This window comes from Eptatretus burgeri, chromosome 16 (assembly GCF_056783735.1).
Source record: "Eptatretus burgeri isolate ZD-2024b chromosome 16, Ebu_testis_v1, whole genome shotgun sequence".
NCBI classification, from domain to species: Eukaryota; Metazoa; Chordata; class Myxini; order Myxiniformes; family Myxinidae; genus Eptatretus; species Eptatretus burgeri.
The window spans coordinates 5325822-5346152 of record NC_140976.1 but is presented as its reverse complement, the minus strand read 5'-3'; the positions used below and the strand labels follow the sequence as shown (position 1 = coordinate 5346152).

At 45.2% G+C, this 20331-nt stretch overlaps 1 protein-coding gene across 2 annotated transcripts in view; it reads right to left on the bottom strand.

The window, feature by feature from the left end:
* Positions 1-20331, bottom strand: part of SORL1 (sortilin related receptor 1) — an 83413-nt gene that overhangs the window by 46881 nt on the left and 16201 nt on the right. The window contains exons 2-10 of one of the 2 annotated variants that reach the window (XM_085859724.1): positions 17586-17699; positions 6976-7098; positions 6432-6587; positions 5761-5828; positions 3776-3956; positions 2669-2770; positions 2169-2326; positions 1518-1755; positions 1184-1295 (exon numbers count right to left, since the gene is read on the bottom strand). In XM_085859724.1, the coding sequence (XP_085715850.1) occupies positions 1184-1295; positions 1518-1755; positions 2169-2326; positions 2669-2770; positions 3776-3956; positions 5761-5828; positions 6432-6587; positions 6976-7098; positions 17586-17699 (1252 nt within the window). The remainder of the gene's footprint in view (positions 1-1183; positions 1296-1517; positions 1756-2168; positions 2327-2668; positions 2771-3775; positions 3957-5760; positions 5829-6431; positions 6588-6975; positions 7099-17585; positions 17700-20331) is intronic. The other variant, XM_085859725.1, reaches the window with a different exon arrangement.

Sequence of the window (20331 nt, the reverse complement as noted above, 5' to 3'; positions counted from 1 at the left end):
AACACGAATAATTCCCATTCAACAACGGTGGGGAAATCTAACTGAACACCTACTTATCGGCATAACTGAACTAAGGATCTATATAGTGTTCTGCGAATTTCCACAGCCATAACAATATCATCAGTTTTTCAAATCACCGACAAAAGCATGTAAAATTGCAGTCACGTGATCTTTTGACCTCGAGCGACCTCATACCAAGATCAACGTTATGTTTCTGTCATGAATTGTCCTTGTGCATTAATAGGCAAATCCAAAGCTGCATAAATCACCATAATCGGTCGAAGAAGAGCAAAGATCTAGAAGATCTGTCAGGTCAAATCTTAGATGTAGTGGGAGAGAAACGAATTCCATTTTTGAGGCTCCTACAGAATTTGGCTCCTGGACTAGAACAGTGCTGGGCAACACTGGGTACCACTGCTAGTATCGTATAAAACACACAGACTGCTGCTTTTCATTTTAGTCATTCCTACATGATCTAAGGCTCGCAGAGAAACTGTAACACAGATCTCACACACACACACACACACACACACACACACACACACACACACACACACACACACACACACACACGAGACAACACCGGGTACCACTGCTTGTATCGTATAAAACACACAGAATGCTGCTTTTCATTTTAGTCATTCCTACATGATCTAAGGTTCGCAGAGAAACTGTAACACAGATCACACACACACACACACACACACACACACACGTTCATGAGACAACACCGGACATGACTTCAGAAGAACAGCCGCTGAGCTTGGGGGGGGGAGGGGGAAGTGACGTAACTGCCCAGAGTACTCTGTATATCGGCAACACCATCTTCACGACATCGCTTTTCCCTCCTCACTCGGTGGGGGAATCAAGGAGGAATTTCCTCTTCCCCGTGGATGCCAACCTATGGTTGTTTGTTCATGCTCTATCCTTTTAAATGATTGGCATCAAGGAACGAAGCAGTGCGTACCATTTTAAGGTCTTTGATACGACTCGGCCAGGGTTCGAACTGCCAACTTTCCAGACTCAGAGCAGATGCTCTAACCATCATACCACCGAGTTGGCATTCAGAATTCAGGAAGTCATTATAATCAAACAGTGGCAGTGAGTTTAATTAAACACAGCAAACATAATTACCAAAACAGAAGTGCGATATGTACAGCAAAGCATTAAACTAGGCACTAACCTGAGGCAAGAATGAGTCCCGGTGCAGAGGCCTTGGTCAGGACCGGCGACAAACGCCTCCCAAAGTTTTCCAAGCGGCCGTATTTCTGGGTGACGTGCAGGGAGCAATTCTCCTGAATACAAGGAACGAGGATGAAGACATATCACTGGGAGAGCAAGACTCAACACAGTTTGACATACACACAAAAATAAATAAATACGTGGACACTTCAATCCTTGTCGCAAAACTAAAGTTTCGATCATCAACACGTGTTGTAAGCAAAAACTGTACATCAAGTACAATCGAGAAGTTACCAGGAAGATAAACATCTTGACAAGTGGGGAAAACAAATCACCGAGCAATGGAGCGGGTGGCCGTATGCATCGGTGGCTGGGGCCTGGAGCACCTCCCAAGTGCCACCCTTGTCGAAGGACACCAGGGAGCGTTTCTTTGAGGGGTAGTACTCCTTGTGGAGCCCGTTACCCTGGAGATGGTGACTGCGGTTGTCTCGAAATACCTGGGAGGCCAGGTACACCCCGGATAGGCCTGCAACCCGGTGAACATCTGCAAATGCTTCGTCGCCAAACAACCTGCTGAGCATGGTGGGAAACAAGGCAGTGGGGGTAATGGGTTGTGGAAAAGGTCTCTTGGTATGTACCTTGTTGGATGAACCAATTATCAGGTTTACATCATGCACTGGGTTTCACTCACCTTTAACTGAAAAAGAAAATAAAAATACACGACATATGACATGAAGATTTCACTAAACTCGAGTTGCAGAGTGCGGTGAGGGAATGAGGAGAAGGTGCACAATGAAGAGTCAGAATGAAGCTCAATGTGAGAATGAAGCATGAGTGAGGACAAAGGATGAAATGGGACAACAAGCTTCTTGCAGCGATAGCATCAGTTAGGAGACTCGTGCCACGATGATGAAACATGGAGAGCGTCAAGCAGGGTGGATTAGATGTGTCGTTTGAACATTGAAAAGTATAATTCCCCAACTCACGTGAACAATACACCGTGGGGATTGTAGTGGAGAACATTGTCCAAGGAGCGGGAGTAGGAGAGGCCTTGTCTGTCAGACACGTACAGGTTTGCATCGCCCGGGCTGTGGATAACGCAAACCATCACGGCATCCTCTTCAGCATCCACCACGATAAGCTCCTGCATCACACACAAAGAATGTGAAGATTGATGACAAGGGGATAAATGATCAAGAACAGTCAAATGGGGCGGATGGATTAGAGAAGAGCAACATGAGGGACCAATTAGGACCAAAAGAAAACAGCACAAAAGAGAATGAATGAGGATGACTGAGGACCCGGAGAATGGACAGGATATGGGGCAAAGGAAAGTGAAAACCCATACGGGTGAGACAAAGAGACAGCAAAGGAAGAGTCAACACAGGAAAGGTGAAGATGAGTTTGGTTGTTCAGGCATCGAGGCAGGAAGCGTTTTTGCCACGGAGTTTTACCGACGTAGTTCACGGGTCAGGTGGACACAAACCGTGATGCGACGCCTGGTATGGAAGTTTGCTGCTCTCATGGGTGAACGTTTAAATGACGTCCACAGCTGCACCGAGTTTGGAAATGGAGATCCCAGCAGTTGCTGCGAAAGGACCAAGTATAAAGGTGAGTCGTGGGATAACTCTCAGTAGCACATGTCACATGGGTTGCTTGCCTGGCAAGCACACAAAATAGGCAAGCAAAAGGTGCAGGAGCAGAGGTAAGTGGGTAGGAAAGACTGAAAGGTTGGAAGTAAACAAGTAGTGCATAAAATTGTGGGAATTTCTTTCAGCACCACTCTTTCTATTTACACGCGTAGTTACACACAGGCGTGCACTTGGAACAAAGGGAACAAAGGAAAACATCATGGGTTGAGGAAACTGATACAGTAAGCCCTCATTGCAAACACACTCATTAACCTCTCTATATTTTCAATGAGATGATTTCTCCGAGGAACTTGAGACACCTTTGCACCTCCAGCCGTGGAAGTTTTCACACTGGCGTGGATCTTGTCCTCACTTGAATGAATGATGCGTGCGGTGGACTCGTTCACATGATTCTCATGGCCGACCGACGCTACACTCATCCCACCACGCAACTCCTCAAAAATCACGATATTCTCTGCTAATGTCATAAACTTGCGGGATTTCTTCGCGACACTACACTACCACTTGGAGGTCGTACTACACTATGGTCACTGTAGTGGTCACTACACTACCACTTGGAGAGGTTTAATGTTTCAGTATCATACTGTATTTCAGGGTTAGCAGCTCGGTAGCCGTACCTATTCCTAACAGCTCGGCTAAATAGCATTGAGTTGAAGAAGTTTCCTGGGCAAAAGCTCACTCAACCGCGGTACTATGCAGACTGAAAACAGCACGGGTGACAGAAGATGGCAGGAGACGTCACCTCTGCGCATGACGTGGTCACAGCGGCACATTCAAATCCACATATAACCAAGTTTTATGTCGCATTTATTCCCATGCGTATGAATAAATGCCGCGTTGCTGAAGCACGTGTTGGATGAGGGTTTACTGTATGCAGAAGAAGAGATGAAGACACAAAGTTGTTTGCTCAGAGAGATGGCATGGCATGGCAAAGAGCTTACCACGGTCTTGGTGGCAAATAAATATGGGCCTCGAATTTCGAATCTGTCTGCTCTCTGAAGGATGACGTGCAACTTGGTGGAGTCCTGAAAGTAATCGTCTGAACGCAGAACCGTGATCACACCACCGGGTTCTTCACGAGTCACATAGATCGCTGTGGGATCATCATACGGTTCTTCTCCCCTAAAGTGGAAGTTTAAGGTGAGTCAAGTAAATACAAATGTAAATGAGATCATGTATGACATGAAAATAATATATAATCCCCTTTACCGTATTTCACCGACCCTAAGACACAAAGGTTTCAAAAAGAGGAAGATGTCATTTGGTTTAACAATGAACATTTAATTGAGGAAGAGGAGCTTTTGGCACATAGGAAGGAAGCTTTGTGGCTTTTTTATACATGATTGGGGCTCATGGAAGAACGAGGTCACAGAGGTTAAAAACGCAAAGAACTGACAGTGGGACAGCAGGGCCACAGTTGGACACAATAAACAAAGGAATGAATGAACAGTAAAAGAGGAAAGATATGGGGGGAGGAAACAGTCACCTGCAACGAAAGAGGTTTGGTTAGGTAGGGTTAGTGTGGATGGAAAAAAAATTGTGAGAGGGAGGGAGGAGGGTAAGGGGATGACGTGAGATTGTGGTGTACCACCTGCTTGAAGCCTTGGAGGAAAGAGCGAGCTTGAACGGACTCAGGAAGTTCAACAAATGGGAGAAAAGTGGAATACAGAGAGAGGAAGTGTGTGATAACCCTGGATATTGGGAGTTTCACCAGGAGGGGATTACTGGAAGAATGTGAAAATCCTGGAGAAGCTGGGGAGGGTCAGAGTAGAAGTGGAAAAATTAGAAACCACCAAACTGTCTGCGATGTGAAAGCAGCAAGCTTTGTGCTTCGGCCTTATCTCGGGAGATCCCAAATAATTTGGTGAGACAGATGTGATGCTGGAGCACCAGCCCATAAGGTACACGAACACTCCATTGAGCTATGGACAACGGCCTTGCAAGCTGTGAGAAGTTTTGGGTTTTTTTTCAAGGAATGACATGGAATGACGGAGGATGGCCATTCTGCAACTGGCTTTGGAGGCAGCTTCGTATGTTGAGTAGTGGGATGGAGTACTGAGCAGATGGATGGGCTACTGCACAATACAATGTGAGGCCATCAGCAACAAGGAAGAGAAGGTTTTCTGGAGCATTGGAGAAGACATTAATATAGATCCGAGGAACAAAACTGGGCCCAAAACACTGCCTTGGGGAAATGCAGCATCCAGTGGAAGAGGAGGGAGGGGATTCCATTGATGGCAACACATAGACTGGGTGAGTGGACGAAGTTGATAATCCAGAAATGAAGACGGATCTGGATGTCCCAGGAACAGAGCTTTGCAAACAGAGCAAGATGCCAGACTGTGTCGGATGCCCGAGATATGGCCAGGGAGACGGTCCTAACCTCTTGTCTGAGATTGAGGGTCTCCAACCATTGCTGAGAGAGGATCAGAAGCATATCCAGTATTCAGTGACCAGGATGGAATCCAAACAGAAGCAATGATGGATTCCACGACTTTTGTTTGTAATTGGAAGCAACTAATTATTAATTGGGAAATACGGGGGTGGAGGGGGGGGGAATTCCCATTATAATATCGAGCAATTTGGAGGCAAAAAAAAGGAGAAACCCACTAATGGGCAAAAGTGTTGCCCATTTGGCAAATTTGTTGTTGGGACAGGTAGACAAATAATTGTTGATGTGACAGGTAGACAGAGACAAATGTTTGGAGAAAGAAGAAAGTGCACAGAAAGTGGGGAATCACAGGAGTATACAAGAACATGTACTCCAAATAGATTTGCATGTTTTAAAGGTTAAAATAAAAGAGAGCCAGAAGCACACGGACAGCCGTGTAAGGAGGGAACGATCCTCACCATCTTACTCCTCCCAAAACTCCCTTTTACTCATCAACATCCCCTGACCAGCCTTCTCTCATAACCCAGCCCTCACCAGAAGTAAGCTTTCACTTTCTCTTGTATCAACATCCAGGTCTCACCAAAGTTGTCCGACTTCCATAACTGTGAGGAGAGAAGCAAGAAGACTTAACACAAATGAATAGGAGGGGAGTGGGGGTGAGTCGGGGTGGGGGGTGGGTGTTGTGGCGGATTATAGAAGATAAAGATGAGATAAAGGACAGTGGAGTTGAAACATCACATGGATATATAGTTTCCCATTGGTGGAGCCAATGGACTGGTATCCCAAAGGGTGCGCCTTCAAATACAAATGAAGGCAGCAGTAATATTATGGATTTGAAATGTCTATAAAGCGACCCAGTTTCAAGAGAATTGCCACGTCAATATCGGACTGCCCATAAAAACCCACCGACTCACTAATGACCTACAAGGCGTGGGTAATCTGCCTGTCTCACCCGGTCCAGTCCACACATTGTGGTTTACTCCACAATGCAAACAGAACTCGATATGAGATGAGCACCAACATGTGCCTACACAAGTTAGTGGCATGCACATCTTCCTAAATAAAAAAAATCAAAAAAAATCACAACATTATAACAGGGGAGGCAAGTTCACAACTCGAGGTAAACACCGAGTTACAATAAGAAAATGATGAGGAAGACCACGAGGACACAGAAGACAACAAGACAAAGATTCATTGTTTGAAACCTGTTTGCTTGTACTGTCGTATCCAAGGAGGAGTTGAGGTTGTCGTCTGTGGAGAAGCAAGTCGGATGGGCGGAATGGACACGGGCAAGGCATCACGGTTTGACCGTAGTCTGTCGTTCGCCATAAGAAACTGTGCTCAGAATCTGCAAATATGTACTGTAACAGAGAGATAAGACACATAAAGGTACCGGTGTGTTTCCGGTTGCACGAGAAGCCTCTCTACTCAACTCTGCCAATTACTTTAAAATTATAATTTATGGCTTTAACACCCAATAGAAGGCAGACCGGCTCGACTCTGGCACTACAGCGTAAATGTGACATAACAGATGTGGAAAAATCCCCACAACATGACTGAGGTGGAATGTCTAATTTAAACAAAGCGATGGCGTATGGCACAGTCGATGGCGTATGGTGCAGAGAATGGTGGAAGATGAGAAATTTTGACGATTAAAGTGAAATAAGAATCGAAAATGTTTGACTAGTTTAAGTATAAAATCACATGAACAAATGAGAGGTCGAGATAGATGGGCCTGCAGGGTCTCACCCTCCTGTTGTCCATAGGGCTGTGGTAGAACTGTGAGATGACGGTCACCGTGCCGTTGGGCAGGTGCAAAAAGTTCTTCTGTATGTTGCTGTAAGTTTTTCCATAATCGTAGGACACGAACAGCTGATGAGCAAAATGGTTGGTAAAGTTACGAATCGCTGAAAACAATAAGGGCATGTTTAGAATAATAACCACAACTTCATAATTCATAACAAAAGGAAAGATTGTGACGAGGTGCAAGCAACAGCTCGAGCAATGGGTGAGGAAGATGATTCAGAGTGAGAAAGTGGGGAGGAATCTGCAAATTGTGAGTTTGTGCACTGTGCGGGTGCATAAGGATGTCTCTGGAACCGTCTCGCATCTACTCTTACTTTATTTTGAATGATCACCAATTTGTGTAGTCAGTAAGCCTCCCAGAGGTGGGTAGAAGTTCCCAAGCCGGATACAAGTGTCAAAATTGGTATATAACAAGGTTGAAACATACTATAAACAAATTTCGAAGGTTGCCCATAATTTTCGGCCGGGAACCCCTGGCAGGTTGGCTAAATACAATATAGCCGCCATTGGAAATAGGATATTTTATAACTTTTGAACTAAAAGTTACAGATTAACAAATAATACCTCTTTCTCTAGGGTTTTCAGGATATAGAATCCAGTGGTGATACATATTTTATGATCCAAGATCAAGGTTATGTGATAAGGTCAAGGTCAAATTTGACCTAAAATTGTGAAAATCGTCCTAATTCATGAGTTATACAGTCAATTATCATGATATTGTGGCCAATAACAATTTTCCAGATTAAATAAATTATGTATTGAGATAGTGTATTCATGAGAGGGCAAGGTCATGCCTACAGGTCAAGGTCAAATTTGACCCAATCGGATGGAAATGGCCAGGTCAGGTGCGGGAGAACGTGCCAGAGCACCGCATCACTTTCTGCCGGTACTCCAGGAGCCTCCGTCTGGCCATCCCCCAAGGCAGATGCCTGGGCCATCCCCATCTCCTTAAGATGCCGATCAACCTGCTGCAACCACAAGGCACGTGGTTGGCCCATTGGCCTCCTCCACTCACAAGGCTCCCTCGCTGAGAGAATCTGGTGAGCAGGATCAGCGTCAGGAAAATGAGCCATGTGTCCATGCAGCCACAGCTGATGTTCACGGACTATGCAGGTAACAAATCTCATTTGAGTCTCTCTTAGCAACCGCTCGTTGGACACAAAATCCGACCAGAGATAGCCAAGGATATTCCGAAGAGATCTGGTACCAAAGAAATTAAGTCTCCATCTCATCCCTGGTCAAAGTCCAAGTCTCACATCCATAGAGCAAGACTGGAAGCACCAAGGACCTGAAGACTCGGACTTTCGTCCTCCCGCACAAGTACTGGCAGTGCCACATCCCATGATCCAGTGAATCCATGACTCCCCAGGCCTGATGCAGACGTATGTTGACATCTGGTTCACAGCCAGCAGAGACATGAATATCACTGTCAAGGAAGGTGAATCTCTCCGTGACCTCAACATCCTCACCACAAACAGGTACAGACAGGATAGCAGCATCCAATATGTCATTGGAAGCCTGGATCTTAGTTTTGACCCAGGAAACCCGTAATCCCAGCATCTCAGATTCCTCATTCAGCACCTCGCGGGCCCCCAAAAGGATATCCAGAGTCTCCGCAAAGATAACTGCATAATCTGCGAAATCAAGGTCAGAGATCTTGACATTCCAAACGAAGCATTGCAGCTTGATCTCTCTGACATTCTCCTCAGAATCCAGTCCATACAAGTGCTGAAAACTGTGGGGGGCAGTACACACCCCTACTGAACTCCAGTAACAACTGGAAATAAGTCAGAGATGGTACCACCACATCTCACAGCACTCTCAGTACCAGAGTATAGCTCAGACATCAGATTGATCAGTTTTGGTGGCACCCCACTAAGACCAAGAATCCTCCAGAGGACATCCCGATTCACTGAATCAAACACTTTACAGGGATCAACAGAGGCTGCAAGCAGCCCATGCCGAAACTCTCGTCTGCGTTCGGTGAGGACCCGAAGAGCATGGATACGGTCAATCGTTGACCTCTTTGGTGTAAAGCCTGACTGCTCTGGATGCAGGTGCTCAAGCAGATGGTGGCGAACCCTATCAAGAATTATCCGAGCAAAGACTTTGCCAGGCACTGAGAGCAGCGTCAATCCTTGGTAGTTGTTGCGGTGATCACCGTTCCCTTCCTCGAGTGGGCTTACAAGGCCCCTCTTCCAGTCAGTTGGGATGATGCCTGTGTTCTAGGTAGACCACAGAACTGCATGCAACGACATGAGTGCAGCATTTCCACCAGCTTTGAGAAGTTCAGCATGGATGCCATAGATCCCTGGAGCTTTACCCAATATCAACCGGTTCACCACAGCCGGTGTTTCCACAAACGAAGGTGGTCCACAGTTGATTGGTGGGTCAGCAACAGGGATTGGAACACCCCAGACGTGCAACTCGAAAGCTGGTGGATCAGCCTGGTACAACTGCTCAAGGTAACCGGCCCAGCGGGCCTTCACTTCAGACTCCTCTGTCAAGAGTCAACTACCCTCTGCTCTAACTGCAGTACACCGAGGGACGGGCTTGGACAAACGCAAAGCGCGAATTTCGCTGTAAGTAGGATGAGAATCACTTGACCACAGGTGATGCTCTTCCCCCTCACAGATTCCTCGCACATAGGCCTCCTTGTCCACTCTTTGTGGACGTACAGTTTTACGCCTCAGCTTCCTGAACAGCTCAGCTCGGCCACTTAACCTGGCCCTGCGACTCTGGTCAATGGTATCCAGTGTCCCTTGAGACAAAATTCTTCTTCGCCCTCCAGTAAGTTCCAGGACATCTCCCGGCAACATCAAGAACGGTGGTCTTGATGCACTCCACAACTCTTCAGGATCCAGGGGTGCAAATTAACGGCCGCCCGGTCGCCAATGGCACCTAAATTTTGTGCTGGGCAGGTACACAATACTGCCTTACCTGCCCGGCTGGCGAATCACCGGTGATTCCTGTTATTTTGTGCAATTTGTACTGGCTTCTCAACTAGTTTTCTCAACTAGAACTACTGTTTTTGTCCACAGAAATCACCGGTAATTCTGCGGCGGCCATTTTGTCTGTTTTCATCTCGTTCCAAATCACGCGCGATTGCGCGAGATTTGACGGTTTGGCGCGTAGTACTCGAGGTAGTAGCACCCAAACATGTAACCCCACCTGTAACAAACGTCTTGGGATCATCGTCCTTGTGTTCGAATTTCATTATATTCTGCATCCAAAATAAAACTTCATTTTTTTTTACTTATTGGAAACCAGCCTCGCTGATCGGCGCGAAATGTACACCACCAAAACCCCACCTGTAACAAGCGCGTAGTACTCGACGTAGTACCCAACTTCACTCGACGTAGTAGCACCCAAAGTCAACCTGACAGTCTGACTCGGAATTTGTCAGATAGTGACTCTGAGAGTGATTCTGAGTCAGTCTATCTCTCCCATTCTGAATCAGATTGAATTGTTGTGACAGTGATGAATTTGTTGCCATTATTAATGATTTTTGTTCGTTGCCAGTTCATAAAGACAGTGAGTCTGTCAAAGTGAATTAGGCCACCTACAGGACTGTAATAGTACAAGTGAGTATATTAAAAGTGTTTCAGATCAAATTTGTGACTTTTGTCTTTATTTTATCGGGCCGGTAGAAATTCTGCTGGGCCGCTAACTTTTTCTAGTCACCGGCCCTGCTGGCCGGTGGATAAAAATGTTCATTTGCACCCCTGGGATCCCCCAAAGCACCCAGACCCCCCAAATCTCCACTCAGCCTGTTCGCAAACTCTTCAGCTATCCTCTCATCCCTGAGCTTGAAAACATCCAGCCTCGGCTGGGATGGTACCATTCTCCTGGATTTAAGGTGCAACTTAAGATTTGCTCCAACAAGCTGGTGGTCAGTATTGAGGAACTGAGCACTCCTGTAGACCCTGCAGTTATGGATCATCCTCCAGTGACCATGAACGAGCACATGGTCAATCTCCTTTGCCACACCGCCAGTGTTGGAATACCAAGTCCAGGGATGAGCTTGTGGGCGCTGAAACCATGAACCAGCCAACCTAAGTCCATGACTTCGTGCAAAGTAAAGGAACTTAGTGCTATTCATGTTCACAGTTCCAGACCCATGGGGACCAACACACGTCTCATAATCATCCCTATCAGTTCCAGTCAATGCATTGAAATCCCCAAAGACCAATGAAATCAATTCCCAGGTGTATCTCGCCTGGGGCACTGATCACCCACAGACTCGAGCGTGACATAGAATACGTCCTTCACGGTGAGTTCACTCGCCTCATTCGGAGCATATACAGAGACCAGGGAAATGACACCAAAGGAGTGATGGATCCTTAGTCTCATAATGCGCTTGTTGAACAGTGTTACCTCAATTATCATTGGAGTCAGCTTATTGGACACAGCTACAGTAGCTCCTTGGGCATGCTAACCATCAGAGCGTACAGACCAATAGTAGGTGTAACCACCCGCCGTGATCTCGCCGCAATCTGGTCTCTGAACCTCAGAGAGTGCTGCAATACCGATGTCCAAACTCTTGAGATCAGATGATAACAGAGACAGGTGATCATCCTCTCTTCGGGACACGACATTCCAGGCACCCACCCGAAGGGACCGCCTCAGGTTAACCCAAGGAGATCGCCATCTGGTGGACGACACCTCAGCACCACTCCGACACACTCTACCGCAATCTGACCTGGGAATGTTACTCCGTGGTTTCCCTCCTATCATCAAATATTGGGGGTCCTGAAGGATTTGACCCAATCCAGTCATCCAGTGAGTTGCCCTGCGAAGGGAAGTTACACAAAAGGTACTCCCACGGAGTGGGTTTTCAGATTTTTTTTGCTTCTGGAATGTTTTGTGGAATGAAGGGTTTTACGATGGCCCGAGTGCAAATCCTGCCACCAACCTCCTAATAAGAAGTAACCAAACTGCAGGAGGACGTCCGCAGACACAGTTTGGCACTAGATATGGAACTCGAGACACAGTTGACGGAAATGGGCAGTTTCATAACTTCTGAATAAAGAGTCGCAGATAAACTAATAATACCTCATAAGGGCGATTTGAGTGTAAAGAATCAATTGGTGACATTTTCTATGCTATTCAAGATACGTGATACCATGATAGAAAAATATGGCCGACAACATTACAGAAGCACCAGAACCCTTCACTGTTGGAACTGAGCACTTGGTGTTGTGGACTTCTTTCGGTTGGTGCTACAAGTGCACTCATCCATTTGGCGAGAGCATGATGAAAGATGATTCATCTTACCATATCACATTTTTCCACCGCTCGGTCGTCCATTGTCTGTGCTCTTTGCACCACTGGACTCGCAACGTGCGTTGCCAGGTGTGATGATTGGTTTGTGCACTGCAAGCCAACCATGGTATCTCACTCTGTTGACTTCTCGGCGGACTGTTTTTGATGAAAGTGGCTTTTCGTGCCCCAGGGTGAAATTTACAGTTAATTGATCTGCTGTTGATCGCCTGCTTTGCCTTGAACTTAAAATTTGCGCACAAATATCACAATCCTAGAGTATGTGCTTCCACAATCCTAGCCCACTGTTGCATTTCGTTAATGATGTCTTTCCCTCGGAGTCCCATGCTGACATCACCTTAGACACTGTTGTTTGTGAAACATCAGCAAGTTGAGCTGTCTCTTTCACTGAAGCTCCTGCCAAATTCACCCCAACAATCAACCCAGTTTCAAAGTCTCTGAGGTTTCCTCTTTCAGCCTTGCCAGCCACAATTATAGGCAATCAGGCCTGTGCAGAATTTTTATACATGACGCTGTGCACGCTGGGATGTTCATTGCTTAATTAACGCATGGACCACAACGGTGTGGAAGCTGTTGCTTTAAATACACTTGGTGTCCCTCATTTAGCCTCGTGTTTCCATTTTTTTGTGTGTGTGCATATATAAATATATATATATTTCCCTAACAAAGAACTTTAATGGAGGAGGCGGCCATTCGGCCCATGCGCTATAATTGGCAACCTATGGTTGTTAGCCAGTGATCTATCATTTTAAGTGCGGAATATCAAGTAAGGAAGCAGAACATACCATTTTTAAAGTCTTTGGTATCACTCGGTTGGGATTCGAACGACTGATCCTGCAGAACCATTGTGGACACAAACCATTACACCACCATGGTCTTATCTTAGATGGATGTTAGGCCAGGTGTCTAGTTTGCCAGCATTGGTTGCTGGTGGACAGGAAAGACCCCACAGTATCCTTCGCAAAGACTAGGCAAGTGATTGATGGCACCATAAACAAATTACAAATTCCTGCCTCAGAATTCAACGGCAGGGAAGGAAAAGGCAAACCACCCAGTGCATTTCCTTTCGCATGAAGATGATTTAGCAATCGCAGAAAATCCTCGAAATGGCGTGGGATAAAGGTCCTTGCACTTTGAATGATAAAACAACCCTCACGTGTCCTTGATTATCTCGTTCCGAGAACTTTTTTTTTAACGCCCCTCTGTTCACGAAGAGCCCAACGATAATTTGGCTGCAAACCACCTTTTTTACCCAAGAATATTGTTGAAAACTACTCTCCAACGAGTTATTATCCTCCACACATGAGAATTTCACAATTCTACAATGAACATTATCAACAAGCATCACACTTGCAACAGAAGTAATCTTTCCAGGTGACGTTTGGTAAGATTTACAGAACATTATTCAGAATGTATGTACGTGACTTTTGGCAACACCTGTGAGTTTTCCACAACCTGTCGGTCAGGTTTTCTCACCTGAAATTCTCTCACCCAGCCACAGGTAAACACAATGGCTTTACAACCGGTTGTAGAAGTTCAAGTGTTGGCAGAGCAGGCTTAAAGCAAAACGTATTTACATTTCAATTTATGATACAAGTGAAGAACCCCTCTGCATGAATTCTGGGGGTACATTCCCCAAGAATTACAGACGGGTTTCTTCCCCCATAATTATGGACAGATTCATTCCCAAATAATTATGGGTGGGTTAATTCCCCCAGAATCACGGACGGATTAATTTCCTCAAGAATTGGCGTATTTTATTATGACTAGTAATACCCCTCCAACCGGGAGTGGCACAATACGATGCACATTTACAGAGAGAAGATTGGGGTTCTCTCCACACCATGAACCCCAGGACTATGAAAAAAATTGTTTCCCACCTAAACCCTTCCAGAACACATCCCGAGTATAACCAGTGATTTTTACTCGTTCCATTCAGCGGTTCAATATCAAAATAAATTAATTAAAATTAATATTATTATTATTATTATTACATCATAACTAGCAAAGCGACCCGGCGTCGTTCAACATTACAGCCATCCCTCCAGACTCCAACCTCATCCCTTGCCCTCACACCTCCCCCCACCCCAGCCAACCCCCTCAGGACGCCCACCCCTTCCACTCCCTCCTACCACCCCACCCCTTCTTCCTCCCACCCATTCCCCAACCTCCTCCCTCCCCCTACACCACCCCTTCCTCCTGAAACTCCACCCTCCCCTCCCTCCAGACTCCCACTCCACCACTTCTCCAACCTCCTCCCTCTTCCTCCGTCCCCACTCCCCTTCCTCTGACCCCACTACTTCCTCCTCACAGCCCTTCCCCTCCCTCCTACCACCCCACCCCACTCCAACCCCCTCCCTCCTTCTATCCCACCCCTTTCCCTGCCTCCAACCACCTCCTCCGACCCCACCCCTTCCCTCCGGCAAATAAATTTTCACAGGGTGTATATTTGGAAAAGTTAGCTGAGGTGGTAACCTCATTTTCGACAAACTTCTTTCACCCTTGAGAGTTATGTTGTTAGATCAGCAGTAAAATTACCTTTAAATCTATGTATACGTTGTGTTTGTGCTATTTTCGGTTTTTGAATAATAATTAACGATTAGCGCATTTGAGAGGCCATACGACTCCTTCGCTGAACTTACCGATCGTTGTGACGTCTTAATTAAGTTATTTTTCACATCTAACACCACATTTGAGTTACTGAAACTGAATAAAGCGTTTTTAACCACATTTGGGCAACCAAGGGTAAGCCTGTTTTTAATTTTTCATGACGAGCAGCCCGTGATGAACATTTTTAGCTGCGTCTCACGTAGCGAATGCTGGCTCTAAGAGAGCTCCGCGTTGTTGTTGTTGTTGTTCTTCTTCTTCTTCTTCTTCTTCTTCTTCTTCTTCTTCTTCTTCTTCTTCTTCTTCTTCTTCTTCTTCTTCTTCTTCTTCTTCTTCTTCTTCTTCTTCTTCTTCTTCTTCTTGTGAAGACAAAACCTTTAGGACGTGGCCCTTTTATATACAGGATCCGGATCTCCTTAAATACTAAACACCTCTACACATCCTCACATTGAGGGTGCCTTTTGAGAGCGTCTATCATGAACTTTTAAATATATTCGGACATTTGCTTTAAAGTTTCGAAAAGTTCACGTTACTATTTAAAGATTATTCCATTTAATGTGTTGTAATTTCGTAAATACACTATTTTCTCGTCATGAATGAGGAGCCTCCATGACGGGTCTCGCTATTGGCTCCATCAAGGCACGTGACGAAATATCGGAAGTTGTTATATATATATATATATATATATATATATATATATATATATATATATATATATATATATATATATATATATATGTTTTATTAGCCGCGTCGTGTTGCGAACGCTGGCTCTAAGAGAGCTCCGCGTTGTTGTTGTTGTTCTTCTTCTTCTGGTGAAGACAAAACCTTTACGACGTGGCTCTTGGACACATTTGTCCTTGTTAATGATGTTTTTTTCATGATGAGTTAATTATCTTCAAAAGGGGTGTTTTAATTAACCCAAACACCCAATTTTCACTATTGCACTTCCTTGGAGTTTTTTTAGTGTGCATGCAAAGTTTCAGGCCACTACGTTTCATGGTTTTGGAGTTATGGAGGACACACACACACACACACACACACACACACACACACACACACACACACACACACACACACACACACACACACACACACACACACACACACACACACACACACACACAAACCATTGTTGATTAACCTTTGATAAATGTGAATCAAACACACTATGTAATGCCTGGAAGCAAGTGAAACATCTTTCAGGAAAGAAATCTCAAGCCATTTTTATCCAAGGCAAGGATCGCTTCGATTCTTGGAAACCTCATTTTGAAAAACTGCTCTTCTGATCATTCTAGCGGATCACACAACCCGATCGATCCTATCTTCGAGGTCGACTCCAACATCATGACTGAAATACTCTCACGAGCAGAACTTCACACGACCATAAAACAAATGAAACTTGGAAAAACTTCCACTCTTGATGGTATTCCGTTTGAAATTTGGTATTCCACGACTAAATACCTTGGCTCCGACGGCAACACGCAGCAGGACTTAAAATGCAGAAAAGCTCAGATTTGAGCAGCAGTTCCTGCTCTCAATAAAGTTTGGAGATCTTCCGTCCACCCTATCCCTATCTCTCTATCTCTCATCTATCCTATCTCTCTCTATCCATAGGTTTGACCCTATCTCTCAATGGTGAAGAAACACTTTAAAAAAAAAATTCTCATATCCTGATCTACAACCAGATCTTCAACAAAATATAATCATTTCATCCTCGACACACACCCTACCGGTACCGGTCCATCAAGTTTCGTCTGAATCCGTCCATTACTTTTTGAGATATCCTGCTCACAGCCAAACAGACAGGGGTGAAAACATAACCTCCAACCACCTTTAGTGATGGAGGTAACAATACCAATAATAAATAAATAAAAAATAGCAACTAATTCAGGTGTTAAATATTGCAGGCATTTAAAATATTCCGCACCCAGCCCCCATAACGTCGGTGCCAGGGACCTAGCACCCATCACTCAGGTGCTCGATGCCAAGGTGCACAAGTCCCAGCGCACACGTCACACCCTGACGCTCAACAGTCACGACCATTTTCCGCGGCTTACAGGATCAAAGCTTTTGACCAGAGGTGTCACACTGGAAGTGGAAATACCACGCTGGGCAATCGTTTTCTTCGAAACACGCTCTCTTTGCCTCTTCCGCATTTTTTAAATCTTGTTTGTTTGGCCGATAAGAATTGCTCCATTTAGTTTCCTAAACCTGAACTCGCAGCACGTCAAACTGGTTGTTTGTTTGTTTGTTTTTAAAGACGACGCAAAGACAAATTGCTGTGTCTTTAGGGTTACAAAAGGATCTTCAAGGTAACCACTAGTCCAAGGTGAGACTTGCGTCCTCATGTCCTCAGGTAAAACGTTTTCCTTAAAACCCATCCAGCAAGAAGCAACGGTGGACAATTTGAATCAGAGAATGCAAGAGAAAGCAACGTCATGCATCCATCGGAAATTCCATGCCAGGATCCAAGACGAAGGTGGATGAGGTGTTCATAGTAAGTGGCAGAGGTTTGGGAGTCAGGGTGATGTGTAAGGGAAGGTGTGTAAAAAAACAACTCAGGTAAGGTAAAGAAAAAAAAAAACTCTCAATGTAAAGGTAGGAGGAAGGGTAAGTTCGGGAGTAAGGGTAACGGAGGGGTGCTTGTCAGGAATGCTCACGGCACTTGAAGATTTCTTGTTTCCTGGTGGGGTTCTTGCCAACGCGATGATCACATCACTCTCCTCACCCGCCCAATGAACCACCAATTGGCTGTGGTTGTCATGAAGGGTCGCCTGAAAGAGCAACACCATCTTTTTAACACTTGTACAGGAAAATTAAACGTTAAATAAAACAGGTTTGTTTATGTTTGATTTAAATCCATTCACGAGGATAAAAATGGAGGGAGAACAGAGAGAGGCATAGAATTTCATAAGCCGCCGCTAAGCCATAGCTTATCTTCTTCTTCTCATGAAAAGCCTTCATTATTCCCACCTTATTGTGGGGTCGGTGAAGAAATGCTTTTTGCCCAAGTCTTTCACGAACCGGCAGGTCAGGCCCGACGTCCAATTTAAGGTGACAGGAATTTGGAATTGGTTCAGTACATGGGATTAATTGAAATTCAAAGCATATGGGACCAAGAATGGGTACCCAGTAATCAAGACTCAGGTACAATGTTTCCATCACCGAGTGTTGTTCACCTGGGATTGGATTTTCAAACTCGCTAACTTAATAAAACTAAACATCAACCGAGCTGTGGTTTTGCGACGTGTCACACCGCCCACTGAATTCGTTTAAAATGGAAAATGTTCAGTTGAAAACTTTTGTTTCACTGCATTTGTGCAACTGAGGGTTCAACCAACTCTGGAGGAATAATCCAGGAAGTAAACTGTCATTTAGTAATCGTTTCATGAACTTGAGTACAACACTGAGAGCAATAAGAAAACCAGAAACATGCAACTGGTCCTGCACTTTTGGGGCAGGTAGGATACCCTAGACTCGAGGGATGCACACTTCCCCTTCAGCTGTCTAGCCTGGGCTCTGATCGTGACCCAGATATAAACTGTCATCTTGGTGTTTCACATGCAGGGTGATTCTATGTTGTACCGTCCCTCGGATGGACTTGAAACTGGACGTCCTGTCCGCCGGCGCGAGTTGAAAACTGAGCTTTGGAAGGTGCAGCAGTCGAAGGTTCATGGTGGACGACACTTACCGCTGCTCAAACCTTCGGAGTCCTCGACTTTAATCGAGTTCCCTTGCATCATTAATATGTCATCAGCAGATTTCCGACTGGCATTAGACTCTTCTCGGCATGTGCGCCTTTTTTGTTGGCAGTGGTGCAACAAGCTCTATCATGCATGTAATTTCCTGTTGCCATGGCAATGCTATATATTTTTTTGTTGGTGTTGCTGTTGTTCATGTTTTTAAATCTCTGAAGTTTGCCTTGGTGCCCTGGTGCAGAAGGGAACGACTAATCCATCTTATTGGTGATGGTCTTGAACAATATAAACATTTCGGATCGTTCGAACACGGTCCGATGAGATTTCAAACTTGGCCTGCCAGGCGTTCCAACCTGAGCACCTCACTCACGATTATTATGGGATCTCAGGTGTAAGTCACACATCCTGTGTTCATTTGTCCATTGCATTTCATCAACTGAGGGCTGATAAGAGCATGCTAACCACCACGAGAAAACAGGTGCCGCTGATGTTTTGAGCCCCTTTGCTCTGACGAAGGGTTATAATGCTCAAAATGTCAGCCTCACCTGGTTCCCCATGGTGGTCAACATGCTTTTAACTCCTTCACTTGATAAAAATCCATTAGCACCGAGTGTTCCGATGGTTTTGTACTTGTGTAAAAGTGCACCGATGTCTCCCAATGTCCTCGACCCCCTTGAGATACATGTACACAGACACGGACCTCCAGGACCAGGCTCACCTTTTGCTCACCCAATTTCGCCTCACCCTAACCCTCACCACAAACCCTCCCACTCCTATGTCGCGTTGGACCGACGGACAATAACGAAGACGATGTGAACACACCCAGGAGGAAGATATTTAAACTATCCCATAGTTTAAATTGGTTAAAACCCAAAACTGCCTCTTCAGTTGTGTGACAGTTGCTTTATTTATTTATTTATTTACACACAGGTGTCCCCTTTTTCGATCCAAGTTACCCCTTTTTGTACGATTACAGGTAACCCCTTTTTGGATTCAAGCACTCCACCAAATGAGCTGTAGTGTAACCAAAAGAAGTGTAAGATGCACTTGTTGACAAATCTGGTAATCAAACCCGGGTTGTTTCCCTCCACCAAGGCAAAATGCAGACAAAACCGCGAAGATTAGAAACATGAACAAGGAAACAGAAATAGAATTGCCACGGCAACAGGAAATGAAATGTGTGATAAAGATTCTTGTACCACTGCCAACACAAAGGGCACCCAAATTAGAGTGAGGAAAATGCGAAATGATGATGATTTAAGGAGTGCGAGGGGGGGGGGGGAAGCAGGACAGGAGAGAGCATCATAGGAGGAAACTAGAACGGCACTCGGTAGAGTGCATACCTCCACCAGGCTGAACAGGTAACGTTTTGTATCCCACCGATAGGCCGCATCAGGATCCGGATCTGAACTAAAATATAATTGGCTTGTACTTGTCACCTGACCAACTCCTTCATCATTTTTTTTGTCTGAATCCATCCCTAACTTTTTGAGATATCGTGCGACATGTTGGTTTTTGGCCCGATCTCTCAAGAGTGAAGAATCACTTTTAAAAATTCTAGTATCTGGATCTTCATCAAAATCTCATCAATTTGTCCTCGTCACGCGACTGAACTATCTACCAAATTCGTCCACAACTTTTTGAGATGTCCAGCTCACAAACAAATAGGCAAACAGGGGTGAAAACATAACCTTTGTCCACCTGCGGT